The sequence below is a fragment of the Haplochromis burtoni genome, unplaced genomic scaffold, assembly GCF_018398535.1.
Source record: "Haplochromis burtoni strain Fernald_Lab_line unplaced genomic scaffold, NCSU_Asbu1 Contig_119, whole genome shotgun sequence".
NCBI lineage: Eukaryota > Metazoa > Chordata > Actinopteri > Cichliformes > Cichlidae > Haplochromis > Haplochromis burtoni.
In genome coordinates this window covers 242,377-258,109 of record NW_024582480.1, presented here as the reverse complement: position 1 = coordinate 258,109, position 15,733 = coordinate 242,377, and the positions used below count along the sequence as shown (strand labels likewise).

The 15,733-nt window shown below is 43.4% G+C and overlaps 1 protein-coding gene across 3 annotated transcripts; it reads left to right on the top strand.

Moving 5' to 3' along the window:
* Positions 1 to 824: 824 nt before the first annotated feature.
* On the top strand, positions 825 to 15,028 carry nsd2 (nuclear receptor binding SET domain protein 2). Of its 3 annotated transcripts, none has more exons than XM_005929665.3 (22): positions 825 to 1,003; positions 2,489 to 3,129; positions 3,343 to 3,511; positions 3,607 to 3,770; positions 4,169 to 4,402; positions 4,645 to 4,864; positions 5,264 to 5,373; positions 5,557 to 5,671; positions 5,800 to 5,915; positions 6,148 to 6,237; positions 6,334 to 6,460; positions 6,571 to 6,771; positions 7,315 to 7,494; positions 8,708 to 8,864; positions 8,968 to 9,170; positions 9,560 to 9,663; positions 10,074 to 10,343; positions 10,568 to 10,684; positions 11,003 to 11,144; positions 11,244 to 11,350; positions 11,455 to 11,653; positions 12,108 to 15,028. In XM_005929665.3, exons 2-22 carry the CDS (start codon positions 2,518 to 2,520, stop codon positions 12,410 to 12,412), a joined length of 3,942 nt encoding a protein of 1,313 aa, XP_005929727.1. In that variant the 5' UTR covers positions 825 to 1,003; positions 2,489 to 2,517; the 3' UTR covers positions 12,413 to 15,028. The 3 variants fall into 3 exon arrangements, with proteins under 3 accessions (XP_005929727.1, XP_042079656.1, XP_042079657.1); XM_042223722.1 differs by lacking the exon at positions 825 to 1,003 and adding an exon at positions 1,013 to 2,024; XM_042223723.1 differs by lacking the exon at positions 825 to 1,003 and adding an exon at positions 2,043 to 2,313.
* Positions 15,029 to 15,733: the final 705 nt, after the last annotated feature.

Below are 15,733 nucleotides of genomic sequence, written 5' to 3'. Positions count from 1 at the left end.
ACACACACACACACACACACACACACACACACACACACACACACACACACACACACACACACACATATATATATAGTTTTATTTTGAAGGGCCGTTCTTGTTGTTAAATAGATTACTGTAAGTTTCGCGCCCCTTAGCACGCGCTGCTGGTACTGCATTTTTTATGCTTGAATTTACAGCATGAGGCGCAAGTAAGCGTCGGGCCTATGCTCTGCCGTGTTGGTATTGGTTATCATAAAGCACTGATAAGGAATTTGGACAAAAATTGAATGTGAGCGGAGAGTTTCCCATTAAGCAGAATCACAGTGATGTGGCTGTAACAACCCTTCTTACAAAGGAACCACACAACTTTTCTTGCAAGTCTGTGATTTTGATTCTTTCTCTTTTTTAGGAACCAAACTAATGTTGATATTTAGAATAAACTTTTTCTCGATTAGCGTGAAGCATTTGACGATTATAAGCCATCCCTATGATTAGAGTCCAGCGAGACAATGTGCAGTTATTTCACAGCCATCATAGCCACCTTCCTGCTATTCTAGGTTTTGCCTGTATAGTCATCTCATATTAGCTTGAGCACTTCAGCCACTCTGTCACTGTTATTGTCAATATTTGACACATTTTCGAGGGAAATCTTTGAAATTTGCATTTAAGTATCAAACACTAGGTATAATGTTGAACACTACACCACTGTTCATAAAGCAAACAAAGACTTATCCTGAATATATGCTGTAAAGATAAAAAGGGACGGGGAAATGTGAAATGTCATTAAAAAAAAACAGACGGGAGACTCCGGGGTCAGCTACTTCCTACGGTTGTTTTTTTGAAAGGACCGGTTGGATCCTCGCTCTGCAGCCGACCAATCGGAAGTTAGTATTTTTCGCGCTGGTTGGCCTGAGAGTTTGAGTTTCCCGCAAGCTTTTGATTCGACTTGAATGAAATCCTTCGCTTTACATGATGAATACGGGTATTCTTTCCCTTTAACCACCGAGAGGAGATTCAGCAGGTAACTAGAAAGATGCTGTCTTTCATGTTATTGTCAATCCGGGAAAATCAAGCTGGTTGCGTTTTTGCTAGTGCAGTTATCCGGGTCGACCATCCATTTTAGCAAGAGATGACTTGCTAGTTAGCCATCTATGCTAACGTTAAATGTGCAGTTTGACTTGGCTTCAATGGTTCACTGGGGCTAGCTTTGGCTAGCACTGTTAGCTTTTTGAAACAAGCTGTCATGGCGCCTGCAAAATAAATTTAGAAGTGAAACAAAAGCAGAACATTTTAAACGATTTACCGCCAATGTGCAACTGTGCCGCCACGTAGGTATTTGCCTATTTGGTTTAATCGGATAGCAAGTAAGCTGATGGCTTAAGCGTCTTGATGGCGGCTTTGTCTATTTGCTGGAATCCGGTGTAATGGCTGACTGTAGGGATGACAGAGATGCGGTTGTACGCTGTATGAAAATGCTTGACCGCCTGTCCATGGATGTGATCCATGAGATTCCCTCATCGTGGCTTCCGCTTCAGGAAATAGCCAGGGCCTTTTTCTTGCATGACATTATAGTGAAGTCCGCTTGGCAAAATAGGTAGCCTACGCTCGCCGGCGGAACACTTTAACGTAACGCTAATGTTTAACGTACAGACGGAGCGCTCGTTAAAACCGCTTGCGTTAACGTTAAGACAGCTTCAGTCGTCCTGCAGTTACACTGCAACGAACGAGCACATTACTGTCACAGTGTAGGGCAATAGACAATATGGTTTAGCTTTGTACAAAGGGTGGTATGGATTAAATTCCAGCAATTATTCGCACTCCCAGTTGCATTGCTCTGTATGTCAGCTGCTTCCATTTCCGCGGCTTTTCTAGCCGGTAATGCGGTCGTTACGCGGCACAGCCAGCCGTCCGCTCATTGGACACTCGCTGCATGCGGTGGAGCCTGCAGGCTGATTCTCCATACTACTTTGCCACAGTCTGCAGCTAGCAGCTAGCAGCTAGCGAGTCATTTTCCAGGAGAAAGCCAACTTAAAATTATCGCGGTAAGAGGGTTTTCATGCCGCCAAGTGGGTTTCGTTCGCATGCATGGCTATAATCAAGGATAGGCTTGACCTGACCTCACTCTCATTAGTTGTTATTGGGTGGAGGATGAATAGATAAATATATAGATATCGTTTCATTAAACACAGTTATTGCTGCTTCAGGCTTCTGGTCAATCGAGTCGCTCTACTTTCTTGTAAAAGCATCCGAAACTACAAGGCTAGAACATTCCGTGACAGGTGCAGTATTCTGTGTCCCCTCCCAGCTTTCTATTCAAGCTCGCTGGAGCAAGTGAGTGCCATTTTGTAAAATGTGTAACGTTATGCTTATTGGAGTCATGTCTCAGAATGCAGTTTAGCAAATTGAAAGAATCAGAAGCTTACCCACACACAAATACTGGATAATATTGTTTTCTGATTCAACCTGTGGAATAAGACGTTTTTATGTGTCACTTGTTCCCTTGTAGCTCAGTGACCCTGGAGGGGGTTAGAAGTGATGGATAGCAAAGGTAGCTCCCTGCCTTCAATGCCCGAACCAGCCAATCCGATCAGCATGAAGCAACCACCGGAGTCCCTCAGTGTACGGAAAGGTCGAGGGGATATGAGTAGTGACCCGGCTATGCTAATGGACAAAGCTGCTGCACAGCTGGCTGCCACACTACAAGACAGCGTTCTTCAGAAGATGGCTGGCCATAACAACCACAGTCACGACAGGCTCAAAGACCTCACCTCCCGCATGCTCAACGGTGACCAAGACTCACTGCCCGAGCTTTGTACCCCTGAGCCACCTATGTTCAGGGGTGCCGAAGCGCCTGCCACAAATGGCACCCATCAGCACAACTGTACTCCTCACACTGAAGCTGAACTAACAGTAACGATACCCCAAGTAGTCACGCAGCCGTTATTTGAGCCATGTTGTGCCAATGGGACCAGTTTGGCCACAGCCGCTGAAGGTACTATATCTGGAACCGATGAGAGGCAGGATATAAAGAAAAGGAGGGGGCGAACTGTCAAACCAAATCCTCAAACAAACTTAAATCCCTCTGACATCCAAGTGGAGCCTCCTGGCCACACAAACATTGTGGAGGGAACTGAAGAGACAGATGAGGTTTTACTTTTATTCTTACCTTTTTAAGTGCTACTTAACCCCTTTGTGCGGTGTAGTATACTGCAATATGCTGAGAGATGGTACAGTTAATTTAACAGACTGTATTACATTAAAAGTAGAACATTTTCAGCTATTAACGATGTGTTGGGAAAATGATGATTTCTTACAAAAGTTTGTATTTATTGAGTAACTGTCTTTCTTTCTCTTGTGCAGCCTGAGAACAGGTCGGAGTTGAAAGAGGAAGTAAAGGAACCGGCTCCTTTGCTGAGCCGCTTCTCCGTTGGGGATCTGGTTTGGACAAAGGTGTCAGGATACCCCTGGTGGCCCTGCATGGTGACCACAGACCCAGAACTGAACCATCACTTTAAACAGAAACAGAAAAGTGAGAAACTCACGGCCACCTGCACGATTTTAACATGTCCTGGAAAATTGATTTATGGTTTTATTGATTTGTCCATTTATTTTGTTTTTCAACAGCCAATGGGAGGTCAGGTCTCCTTTACCACGTGCAGTATTTTGGAGATGCCCCAGAGAGAGGCTACATCTTTGAGAAGAACATGGTGTCCTTCACTGGTGAGGATCAATACCAAGAGCTTAGTCGGAGCAACAAACAGCCGGCCTCCCGTATCAACCATAAAAAGGTATGTCTGCTGCCGCCGCCGCCTTTTGGTTTTTTCCCCTCTGTGCCTCTCTGTGTGTTGGCTGTGTAGCAAATGTGGTGTGCCGTTATGAGAAACATGTTACTTTGACGCAATTTTGAAACCCTGAATTTCCTCAAACTGTTTTGTTAGTTTCACTTTATTCAGGTTTGGGGTTTAGAAAATCTTTTATCTTAATATCACTTCATTACAAAACCAGTCTTAATTCCACTTAGAGCTCTTTTACTCACAAACAAAATGCTAACAAAGAAATTATGTTTGCATCTCATAAGTTTGTGGGAAGAGGCTTTTTTTTTTTTTCTCCTCAGAGTTGTAAGGTTGAATATCACTGCTGTAATGTGTCACCTGTAACTTGGCTCATTCCTCTACTTGTCCCACAGACAACTCCCTCTGTGCCGCGTAAACTCCAGGCTCAGTGGAACATGGGCATCATTCAGGCCAAGGAGGCACTCGACATGTCTCTGGATGCTCGCATGGCCAACTTTGGATTTCTGTATGACGACGACGGGCCTCATCTGAACCTCCACATCTTGGAGAAGTTAAAGCCGGAACAAAGCAACAAGCTGAACCAGAAAGCAGAGAATAGGCTTAGCCCAGATCTCCCCCTCCAACCGGTGGGTACTGCCACTCTGTCACAATTTGTTCCACAAACAATACAAAAGCTCGATTTTTATGCTGGTGTAAAAGAAATGATAAACCTGAATCATCAGATTATTGAAACCTAAAACAGAGAGCTGTGCTGATCTGTGATTAGTCAGTATTTTAACTGTAAGTTCTTGGAAATGCTGTTTTAAGCGCATGTTCTTAAGATGTGTAATACTGTAATCATGCATTAAACAACATTTGTTTTCTGCAGAATTCCTCAAAATCTGTATCAGGTAAACAAGGTAAACCAGTTGTACCTCAGAAGAAAAAGAGAATATCCAAACAGGGTCACTCTCCCACCAAGACAGCGAGGAGAAAGAAAACGTCTGCAGCGGACAACACTTCTGAGCCCGTGAAGAAGGGGAAAACAAAGGAGGTCTCTTCAACAAATGATGTTTCAGAAGTGGCCTCACTTCCAGTTTCAGTTCCAGGTTGGTTGAAAGTTGAAGACCTCGCAGCAGATTAACTGACCACTAATTGAGTTTTGGCCGAATTTGACCTTAGCTGGCGTATAATTACCAAAGCTGTGGAGTGTCATGCTTTAAACTGCTTCTTGTGACTAATAGAAAAGCAGAGTGGCTGGTTTATGGCAACCTGTTTACCATCAGGAGGCTGAAGCTTAAAAACGCTGCAAAGTTTTTAGCAGGAGCCACTGATGTTACAGGGACTGAAAGTATGCTAGCGCTAAAATGACCACAACAGTCATGCATGTAGCAAAGGTCAAGGCAGCTTCTGTATTATTCCTAAATTCATTTTAAATTAATAAAATGTAAAACGAGTCATTGGAAGGAAGCCAACCAAACTGACATTCATTTTCTTTTTCTTTTTAGTGAAAAAGGAACGAAAGAAGAAGAAGAAAAGGCCGTTAACAGATGCTGTGGCAGAAGAGGATCAGCAGTCTAAAAAGAGATCCAAACCAAGCAAAGATGCTCAAAAACAGGTGAGTTTCTTTGTCAGTCCCAATTTTTTTTAACACTTTGTTCAGAAGAAACTTTTCCCTGGAGAAACTGAATTATTCTCTTGGCATGTTTGAATGCTGAAAACGCAACATGTTTTGTATCTAACATGGACATTAAGCGCTTTGTGATAAACGACATACTGAGCAAACGTTTGCCTTTTTCAGGCTTCAACTTCAGAAGGACCGGTGAAAAAGCGGAGAAGGTGGACAAAGAAAACCGACGTAAAGGATGCAAAAGAACCCAGGAAACATCTGAAGAAGTCAAAAAGTCCCCTGACTGGTAAAAAAAAAATTAGATTACTCTATATTTGTTTGACTGCTCTTTTAAATTCACATCTTTGTGGATTTGTGGCGTCTTAGCTGCTTTGAGTCTTAAAGTTAAAGTCCAGATCATTTGATGGTACACAGATGACCAAGAGGCAGAGAAACCAAAGCGCAAGAGAAAAAGGAAACAGGATGGAATGAATCAGGCCACACCCTCCAAGGCAAAGAAGAGGCGTTCCTCCCCGTGTCCTGATCCCGAGGTGAGGGGATGTAACAGCTGGTGGTACTAATGTGAAAAGGTTTCTCCAGTAATTCAAGTTGTTTTCATGATTGACGTTTCTTTTTGTCTTTATAGAGAGGTCAGCCATGTTGGCAATTAGTTTAGCTCGTTAGTCAGATGAGAAGCAAATTTAGAGGCTTCAGTGTGAATGGTACAACTGTAGCTAACTGGCATTGTCTTATTCAGAGTTCATCACACGTTGTTTGCTGCAGGGTTCTGGGAGTGAAGGACGCCCTGAATCTCCGAGTGACAGCTTAGACGGGACAAAGAAGGGTGAACGCAAAAAAGAGTTTGTCTGTCAGGTACATCTGCTGTTTGTTTCGAAACGAGTCGGTATTAAAGCTCACTCAGTTCACTCAGCTGTAGTTTAAATCTGTGTGCGTGTGTTTTTCCTCTAGATGTGTGAGCAGGCTGGTGAGGACCTGGTGCCCTGTGAGGGTCAGTGCTGCGGGATGTTCCACCTCCACTGTCTCGATCAGACTCTCAAACCTGACGACAAGCTGTTGTGTCAGGAGTGTAGCACAGGTGAGCAGAACAGAGGCGGCGTTAATAGTGGAGCAGAAGGAGACTGTTTATGGTAACACAATAATTCTGTTCCCGTTGCCGATTCTTTCTTCTCTGTTTCTTCTCTTTAGGAATTCACTCGTGTTTCATTTGTAAGAAGTTGGAGGGTGAGGTCCGGCGCTGCCACGTCCCACACTGCGGCAAATTTTACCACGAAGCGTGTGTCCGCCTCAACACCCTCACGGTGTTTGACAACAAGGGCTTCCGGTGCCCGCTACACACCTGCCTGAGCTGCCACTACGGCTGCCGCACAAAGCACAAGTCCAACAAAGGTAGGCTCTCATCAGGACATTTTAGCTCACGGAGGCGGAGCTTGGTGTATTTGTAAAATTTGTACGTGAAGGCAGTTATAAAATGTTGGTTTCCTTGATTCTGAACCTCGTACCAGTTAGTTAACTAGTATTACTGTGTTACTTGGAAAGTTGGTATTAGTACAATTGATTGATTTCTGTTGCAGGTTTGGTCTTACGTTGAATTAAAGTGTTATAACAGTGTTATTAAGAAAGTCTTAAATGTAAGACTTTGCCTTGCTTATTTGTAGAAGCCCAGTTATCTCCAGTATGTAACAGTTATCACTTTATTTAAAATTGCAGTTTCATGTCAAATGGTTTATGACTAACCTTTCACAGGAATAAACAAGTAAGTGAATACCTGCCACTTCTGTTTGAGGTCATCGGTTATCAGTAGAGCCCTTGTCCGTGTTTACAAAGGTATCCATTCAGGGTTTCGTTTGTGCCCTTCTGGCGCTTTGGGTCACCGAGTTCACTGACTTCGCCGTATGTTTGTGTAACCTGGTCCCGCTCTCTGCGCTGCAGGCAGGTTGATGCGATGCCTTCGATGCCCAGTAGCGTACCACATCGGCGATCAGTGTGTGGCTGCAGGAAGTGAGATGATCACCAACACTGCCATCATCTGCACCAACCACTTCAACGCCAAGAAGGGCTACAGCCACCACAGTCATGTCAATGTCAGCTGGTGCTTCGTCTGCTCCAAAGGTTCGCAGCAGCTGCTCACCTCTTCACACACGGCTGTTACTAAAAGCTCCAGACTGATTGGCTTTAAGAGACTTGTATGCACTTAAAATTAAACATCGTACTAGTCAGTTTTATATAAAGCTACTTTTCAGTACTGAATGACATATTTATAGCTCACTAAACCTCTCTTAAACTTCAAATGTCAAATGTGGAGCCATTAATCTCCCAGGCTGCTATTACTGAAAATCAGAAAATGTTGAACTGCAGCAGCTCAAGTGTTTTTTCCCTTCCCCTCAGCCAGTTTTGACGTGTTGTTGTGTGGGAGTGTGTGAGATGAGCGGACTGAAACAGAAAGAAAGTTTCTTTATTAGCTACAATATTATATCCTGCAGAAAAGTCTCACTAGCTATTTTCACATATCTCAGTTTCACAACCCAAACAGAAATGAAGCTATATGCTCTGTTTTAGGCTATATTAACAAGTGTGTACGTAGGAGCTTTCTTTAGCTGAGACTCAAGCTAAACATTGGTTTTAATGTGCGTTTTTTATAAATCAGCACAGTACAGATTATACTTTGAGACTTTTTTTACAGTGTTAAAGACCTGGATGATTTCTACTTTCCTGCTTCTAAATTCAGATAAAACAGGTTATTTGTACCCAGCCTTAAAAATCCTTAGAATTACTGTCTAACCAGATACTTAATCACTTAAGCCTGCATAATTGAAATAATTGTTGGTCAGGATGTGTCCTTCCCCATGCTCATTAAACAGATATGTGGGAAAAGTATTTGTGCAGTTGGAAACATGCTTTCTCAAAGCGATGGTGAAAAACAACTTCAGTTCAAAATGCTGCAGCGAGAGTACTGACTAGAAAGCGAGAGCTGGCTTCTCTTCATTGGCTCCTTCACCTCACGTAAAAGGTCTTGAATAATTTAAAACTAGAATGGGGGGCGCAGGCTTCAGCTCTGGTTCCCTCTTCTGTGGAACCAGCTCCCAGTTTGGATTCAGGGGACAGAAACCTTCTCAACTTTGTGGATTCAAACTTTCCTTTTTGATCAGGTGACTCTAAACCATCCTTTAAATATGCTGCAGTAAGGTTGGGCTTGTCATCCTACAATTTATTGCACCTTGAGGCCACTGCTGTGAACTGGCAGTACATAAATAAAATGTAATTGAATTTGTAAGTAAGCATCTAAAGGACTGGTCGCCCATCTAAAGGTGTCCTTGTGTTGCAGGGGGACAGCTGTTGTGCTGTGAGTCCTGCCCGGCAGCTTTTCACCCTGACTGCCTGAATATCGCTATGCCGGATGGGAGCTGGTTCTGCAACGACTGCCGAGCCGGAAAGAAACCCAAGTACAGGGACATCATCTGGGTCAAACTGGGAACATACCGGTAAGGGAACTGGATGCAAGGGTATCTTTTTACCTTTCATATCTTTGAGCTAAATCGGTAAGTTATACATTTGTTGCTTCGATCTTTCTCTTGTCCTCCTGAGATGGTGGCCAGCAGAGATCCACCACCCAAGAAACATTCCCACCAACATCCAGCATCTTCGACACGAGATCGGAGAGTTCCCAGTCTTCTTCTTTGGCTCCAAGGATTACTTCTGGACTCACCAGGGCAGAGTATTTCCATACATGGAAGGCGACAGGGGAAGCAAACATCAGAGGAATGGAATTGGCAAAGTCTTCAAGAATGGTGAAGATCTCCTCAACTGTCTGCATGCTTTAAACGTTTTCCCTAATTAAGTAATTACTCAGTTTAAAAAAACAAACAAAAAAAAAAACTTAAAGGCCATCATACCAATCAGATTTGGTTTCAAGCCACTCATCATTATAAAAAAAAGCTTCTCTTTTCAAGCTTTTGTTAACGGAAGTAATTAAAAGGTGGTTTTTGCCAAAAGCTGCAGCTTCCACATTAACGTCTTCAGGTTTTAATGCTTTATAAAAACACAGACAAGGTCAACTGGACATGAAAGCCATTTTCTGGATTTTTGTAATGTAACAGATGCTGTCATAATTACAACAAACACAATGTGTATTTTTAGCTCGATGTGCTCATACTCTGTTCTGTTTTGTCTTCCTCAGCTCTGCTGGAGGCCGAAACTCGATTTAAGGAGATAAAGATAAAGCGAGAGGCTAAGGAAGCGCAGGAGAACAGCCGTAAACCTCCCCCATATAAATTTATCAAGGTGTGAAATGTCTTTATGTCTAAGCACCTGTCCACAAGTACAGAGTTACATGAATGGAATTTTAGGATTTTCATAAACAGTTTGTGTGTTTTCATGTGGACAAGGAAAATTCAAATGTTCGTCTTGCCGCGTTTGATTTTGTTTGTAGACTGCTGATTGGTGTCAGTTTTACATTTTCATGTTGTTAGAGATCTTTCAAAATAAAAGCAGAAAATTTCTCCATTTAAAAACAAAAAGAATGGCTGTTTGTGAGTTGATGTAGCTTAAATGCACCTGTGCGTGTAAGGTGTGCTGCATCTTAAAAATGAGTGAATGATGAACTTTGCTTTTCCATAATGGGGTATGAAGCATGTTCTTTCACATTTTATTCTGTTATAAAAAAAATGTTATCTCCCCCCCCCCCCCTTTAGGTCAACAAACCTGTCGGCAAGGTTCAGGTGTACACCGCAGACATTTCTGAGATCCCCAAATGTAACTGCAAGCCATCTGGCGAGCGGCCGTGTGGGTTTGAGTCGGAGTGCTTGAACCGCATGCTCCAATACGAGTGCCACCCTCAGGTGTGTCCCAGTGGGGAGCGCTGCTGTAACCAGGACTTCACCAAACGTCTGTATCCAGAGACCAAGATTATCAAGACCCCCGGCAAAGGTTGGGGCCTGATCTGCCTGCGCGACATCAAGAAGGTGAGAAGCTTTCTTGCATTGACGTGTTCTTGCTTGAAGTATCTCATTTGTCCATTTCATTAAAACTGCTTAAAGATGCTGCCCGTGAAAGCTAAGGGCCTGTATTCATCATGACGTTGCCCAAAAATACTCACGCCGTAGCTCTGCAGACCCGCCCAGATTACACAAGTAACACGATATCTCTGGTTTCTGGTCCGATTGGTTTCTGATCGTTTCTCGAACAGGGTGAGTTTGTGAACGAGTACATTGGAGAGCTGATCGACGAGGAGGAGTGCAGGGCGAGAATCAAATACGCCCATGAAAACAACATAACCGACTTCTACATGCTCACCATCGACAAGGTTGGTAACTAACGCTTATCGAGAAAGCCCAGCACGCCCTGCGGGTGGGCTGTTTGCGCTCCTCACAGTGTTAGGGTGCCGACTTCTCGGTAGCGGTGCCATTTCCACCGGGAGCTAGATCAACAGATTGGTATTGCATTGGGAATGTTGCATGACAGACGTCTGTAACATTACAGTAGTCAATACTACAAATGCAACTCGACTGCAAAATTTGTTAAATGGGAAATGGAAGTGTAGCTGGGTTGTGGATGTGCATCAGTTATAAACTGTTCAGGTGCTGCAAATGACTGACTGTGGCCATCTGTTTGTGACGGTAAGGACCGAATCATCGACGCTGGCCCGAAAGGAAACTACTCTCGCTTCATGAACCACAGCTGTCAGCCCAACTGTGAGACACAGAAGTGGACGGTGAATGGTGACACGCGTGTCGGCCTGTTCGCCGTCTGCGACATCCCAGCAGGTGAGAGACATTTGACTGCAAGTTTAGTCTTAAATTTAAGCAATAAATATGCTCTTATAGTATATTCTTTAATCTGTTTTTGTTTTTTCTCTATCACAGGCACCGAGTTGACTTTTAACTACAACCTGGATTGTCTCGGCAACGAGAAGACCGTGTGCCGCTGCGGCGCGCCCAACTGCAGCGGATTTCTTGGTGACCGACCGAAGGTGAGCTTCCAAATCCAAACAAATTCAGTGCAAATCGATTGAGGAGAACTAAGCTGCTTTGGTGAAGTTCCATAGGTTTGCTCACCTCTGCATTTCCTCTGTAGAACTCAAATGGCCAAACAGCTGAGCCAAAAGGAAAGAGGTTGAAGAGAAAGTATAAAAAGAGGAAATCGGAGGGAAAGAAAAAATCTGAGGACGAGTGTTTCCGCTGTGGAGATGGAGGGCAGCTGGTGCTCTGCGACAAGAAGACCTGCACCAAAGCTTATCACCTGTCCTGCCTGAACCTCACCAAGAGACCGTTCGGTAAGACTCCACAGACAGTCTGAATGCATCTGTTTATGCTATGTTAACTCCCTGTTATTATTACTCACAAATTACATGGCAGCAAGCAAACTTCACATCAAACGAGTCTGAACTAAATGAGTCAAAACCAGGCTTTCAGAGAGGAGGGAGTCTGTTTACCCCCAGGAAAGTTGCTGCACCTGGTGACTAATCACTAAGTTTGCAGTGGAGATGGAAATGGAGAGCTTCACTGCTTCCAGTATAAAAGGAGAAATGGGCTTCGGCTGCCTATTTCTTTAATCCTTCTTTTTCATTTGTTTTTAGCTGTTTTTACAATAATGTGTTTTTTGTTTTTGTTTTTTAATCAAAATTGATGCCTCTCGCAATGTTAAGGCCCCACATGGGCACCGTGAGGCTGTTTTTTGATGAGATGTAACTGACTGAGCTCTAGTGAAAGTGTCGTGGCTCTCCACAGGCCGCTGGGACTGCCCCTGGCATCACTGTGACGTCTGTGGGAAAAACTCTGAAGCCTTCTGCCAACTCTGCCCAAACTCTTTCTGCAAGGCTCACCAGGAGGGGGCGCTGCGTCCCTGGCCCCCCACAGGACAGCTGTGTTGTATGGAGCACGAAGAGCTGGAGGGAGGCGACAGCCACACCCAGGATATCGACTCGGAGACGAAAACGGCCGCCGCCGTCAGTCGTTCCTCTAAAAGCTCCAAGAAGGCGGAGGGAGCAGAGGGCAAAACAAAGGGCTCCAAGAGAAAAGCCGCAGACACCTGAAGTGACCTTTCACAGAGCCAAAAACACCAAACCAGACTCGGGCCCCCTTCTTCCCCTTCCACATATAGTGTTTTCACAGGAACCAAGGCACTGTACATCGTTGTTATCAGGGAAAGCTGCTGATCTCTCACATGCTCAGCAATGGCTCATCGCTCAAGAGTCTTTTTGTTTTTTTACCTTTGAAATTTTCAGGCTTTTTTTGTTTTGTTTGTTTTTTCCCCTCTCCCCCCGTCTCGTCTGCATTGAGGCGACCCATCTGTGGTGAAGCACAAATCAGCAGAGCAAGCACAGGTCCGGACACTCATTCCTCCAGAAACCAAACAGCCTCTCATCTTACTGTCAGCTTGTTGGTTCGTTTTTCCTCGTGTATATAACAGAAGAAATGAGCTGGCGTCTGCATTAACGCTGATCCAGCCAGGACTGAAACCAAGTGCCAGTGTCACCGTCTAACTTGAACCTCAGTCGGGCCCCCTCCTCTCGCTCAACACGGATTATCTTGAACAGCAGAGTTTTATAGCTTATATCTATATATGTATATCGAAGACCAAAAGTATAATTACTGGAGTAGTGTAAGACATCACACAGGTTGCCAAATGGATTGTTTTTATTTTTATATATAGTATATATATATGCCAGATGTAATATGGAACACCAAGACACTATGGATAGGCGTCAGATGACCTCTTTTGTTTTTGTAGCCATAGATGACCTGTAACTGTAGACGTGTGCTGTTGTTTTTGTTGTAGCTCAGTTTGAACTTTTTTTTTAAAAATAATTTTATGATTTCTTTTTTTTTTTTTTTTTTTTTTGAGTTTATTTGTGAAACAAAGATGTTGAACAGTGTGAAGCATGTCCAGTAAACGAGGGATTACAGAAGGTATTAAAAACGAGAGCAGTCTGAAAACTGCCCTGTGACTTGAAAAAACAACAACAACAACAAAACACTACTTGGAGGATTTCCAGGTCTTAAATACTCTGTTCGATGATGAGCCACATTCTCGAAGGAATGACGGTGACTTTTCGGGTCAGTTCAGAGTCCTTAAGGTGCTCTCTCTCTGTCTTTTTTTTAAATATCCACTGTAGTGTCTGATATCTGATCTCCGCAGATTTTAAGCTGGAGATATAATAATGCTGTCTGAAAGCCGGGCTTTTTATCGACGTAATCTGAGAATTAAAAAAAATCTTTCTTTTTTTAAATCCTCCGGAGGTTTTTGTCTCAGAACTGCAGTCCGGTTATTATTTAACACTCACGCGCTGGCAGACGACAGCACACTGGCTAACGTAATGCATCTTAATATTTGACGTGTACTTTTGTCGCATTTAACGATGAGCCCCGAGGGCTACGTGTCAGGCGCTTGGCTGAGCATAAAACTGCTAAAATACTTGGCCTGTGTTTGGCTGATGCAAGTTTCATAACCTCACCCTGCAGACGGTGTAAGAATGGGCACAGCCACTATGTCCCCCTAGTCCCAAAACGAGGCCTGAAGCTGAGGGGTTTTTCAAAATGTTGATGTTCCGATACAAGAACATCAACATTGAGTGAGGGAGCTCAGTGCTTCTGTTCGATTGTGCAGCATTTCACTAGAATGCCTAAAAGCAAGTCCTGATATTTGTGCAGGGGGGAGTCTCTGCATTTACCTTCTGCACCGGAAAGCATCAGCCAAGCCACCAACACCCTCACCCCACCCAATTTTCTTTTTTTTTTCCCCTGAAGGTGTTAAAACAGCGTTCCCACAGGTGTATCTTCATGTATGTAATGATTTTCTTTTATTTAAAGTGCTGAGCTGAGCCAAGTCTGACAATATAGAGCTCTGAAACCACTGCTTCTGAAAAGCACACACACCTGTCGAGGGAAGAGCACAATCAGGTTGCTGTAATCATGTGACACCTCCACACTTTTGCCAGTTTTTGCCTGAAAAGTGCTGATTATGCTTCCTGAGCGGATTTGACATTTTTAGGTCTCGCTGCTGCTGCTCTCTTTGAGTCGGTCACGAGGCTGCAGACATTTGCTTGTGCCTTTAACTTCACATTTGTCTGACTGTTTAAATTCTCTCTTCCAAACAGGTCGCTTGTTTCAGCAACTTTTTTTTTTAATCTCTTAAAAAAGACTCAGAAGCAGATTTTACTTGTATACATCCATCAGGAGGCTGTTCTCTTGTTTTGTTTTTTAATAACTGCACTTTTTTTTTTGTAAAGTTTTTCCCCAGGGCATGTGACTGGGACGTGTCCAAATGTTCAGCGAGTATTTTTGACTTCCTATGTTAATGATCTTCATCCTAACCTTGATTTATTGTTCTGTTGAGTGAATGTAGTCCAACCAGTCCCCTTTTTCTTTTTTATTTTGAAAGCACTGTAATTCCCTGTAGAGCTGAAGTGTAATGCGTGTAGGGGTTTCATTCTGTAACTACTGTCATAGTAAACCAGACTAATATGTACATAATGTATAAGTGGTAATAGTGATGCATTTATTGTAAATATACAAGTTTGTCCTTTTTGTTTTTTTTCTTCCTCCCCTTGATGCAGTGCTGAAACACTTTTGTGCAGGATCTCACGTCAGCTGAATCGTGCAATAAAAAGTGGTTGAACATGTATCCACCGTCTGCTTTTTTTTTTTTTTCTGTGTAACTGAGAGAAATAAATGTACGTCTGTTTTCACCGAGACACCAGTGTGAGATGGCACGCCTCCGCATAATTCAGTCAGGAGCCAGAAGATTTGCTTTAAACAGCATAAAGTCAGTTGTGGTTTTGTTTTTAATAAAGACGTTCAAATCACAAATCTTTGGAATTTTCTAGTTGTGATGGAAATTTTTTTTTTAAGCTGCCAACAAGATGATGAGTCAAATTTCCTCAGTGTCCAGTGTTAACGAGGAGGTTCAAAGGAATCTTGAGGTCATCATGGGCTCATCCAGTCATCTATCTGTTGCTGTAAAGGACACATGTGGGCTGCTAACTCTCAGCTGCCGCCCTATGTGGGAGTAAAAAGAGTAAGTGCAGTCCTTATGTAACATGTGACAGGTGAATGCGATTAAGGGCAAACTCCAAAGCCAATCAAAGGTGAGAAAAGGAAACAAGGTGAATCAGGTGAGGGATAGTGAGGAGAAAAGAATCTTTACAACATCCAGGTACTACAATGCTACATCCCAGTGCTGCAAGATGATTTGCATTAACAAGCCTCTGATGACTCTACATGGACCATGTTGACCTTCATTCACAGAACCACACTGAACTCCACTGTAGTCTGTGGACCAAGAGATGAGAAGTAATCTGATTACTGGCTTAGTTTTCTCCCTCCACCAAAATGAAGATGAGATGCCTTTGATG

Coding starts and splice junctions, on each gene's coding strand:
- nsd2 (XM_005929665.3), top strand. CDS start 2,518: ATGGATAGCAAAGGTAGCTCCCTGCCTTCAATGCCCGAACCAGCCAAT. Junction 4,865..5,263: donor ACTTCCAGTTTCAGTTCCAG/GTTGGTTGAAAG, acceptor TTTTCTTTTTAG/TGAAAAAGGAACGAAAGAAG. Junction 7,495..8,707: donor GTGCTTCGTCTGCTCCAAAG/GTTCGCAGCAGC, acceptor CTTGTGTTGCAG/GGGGACAGCTGTTGTGCTGT.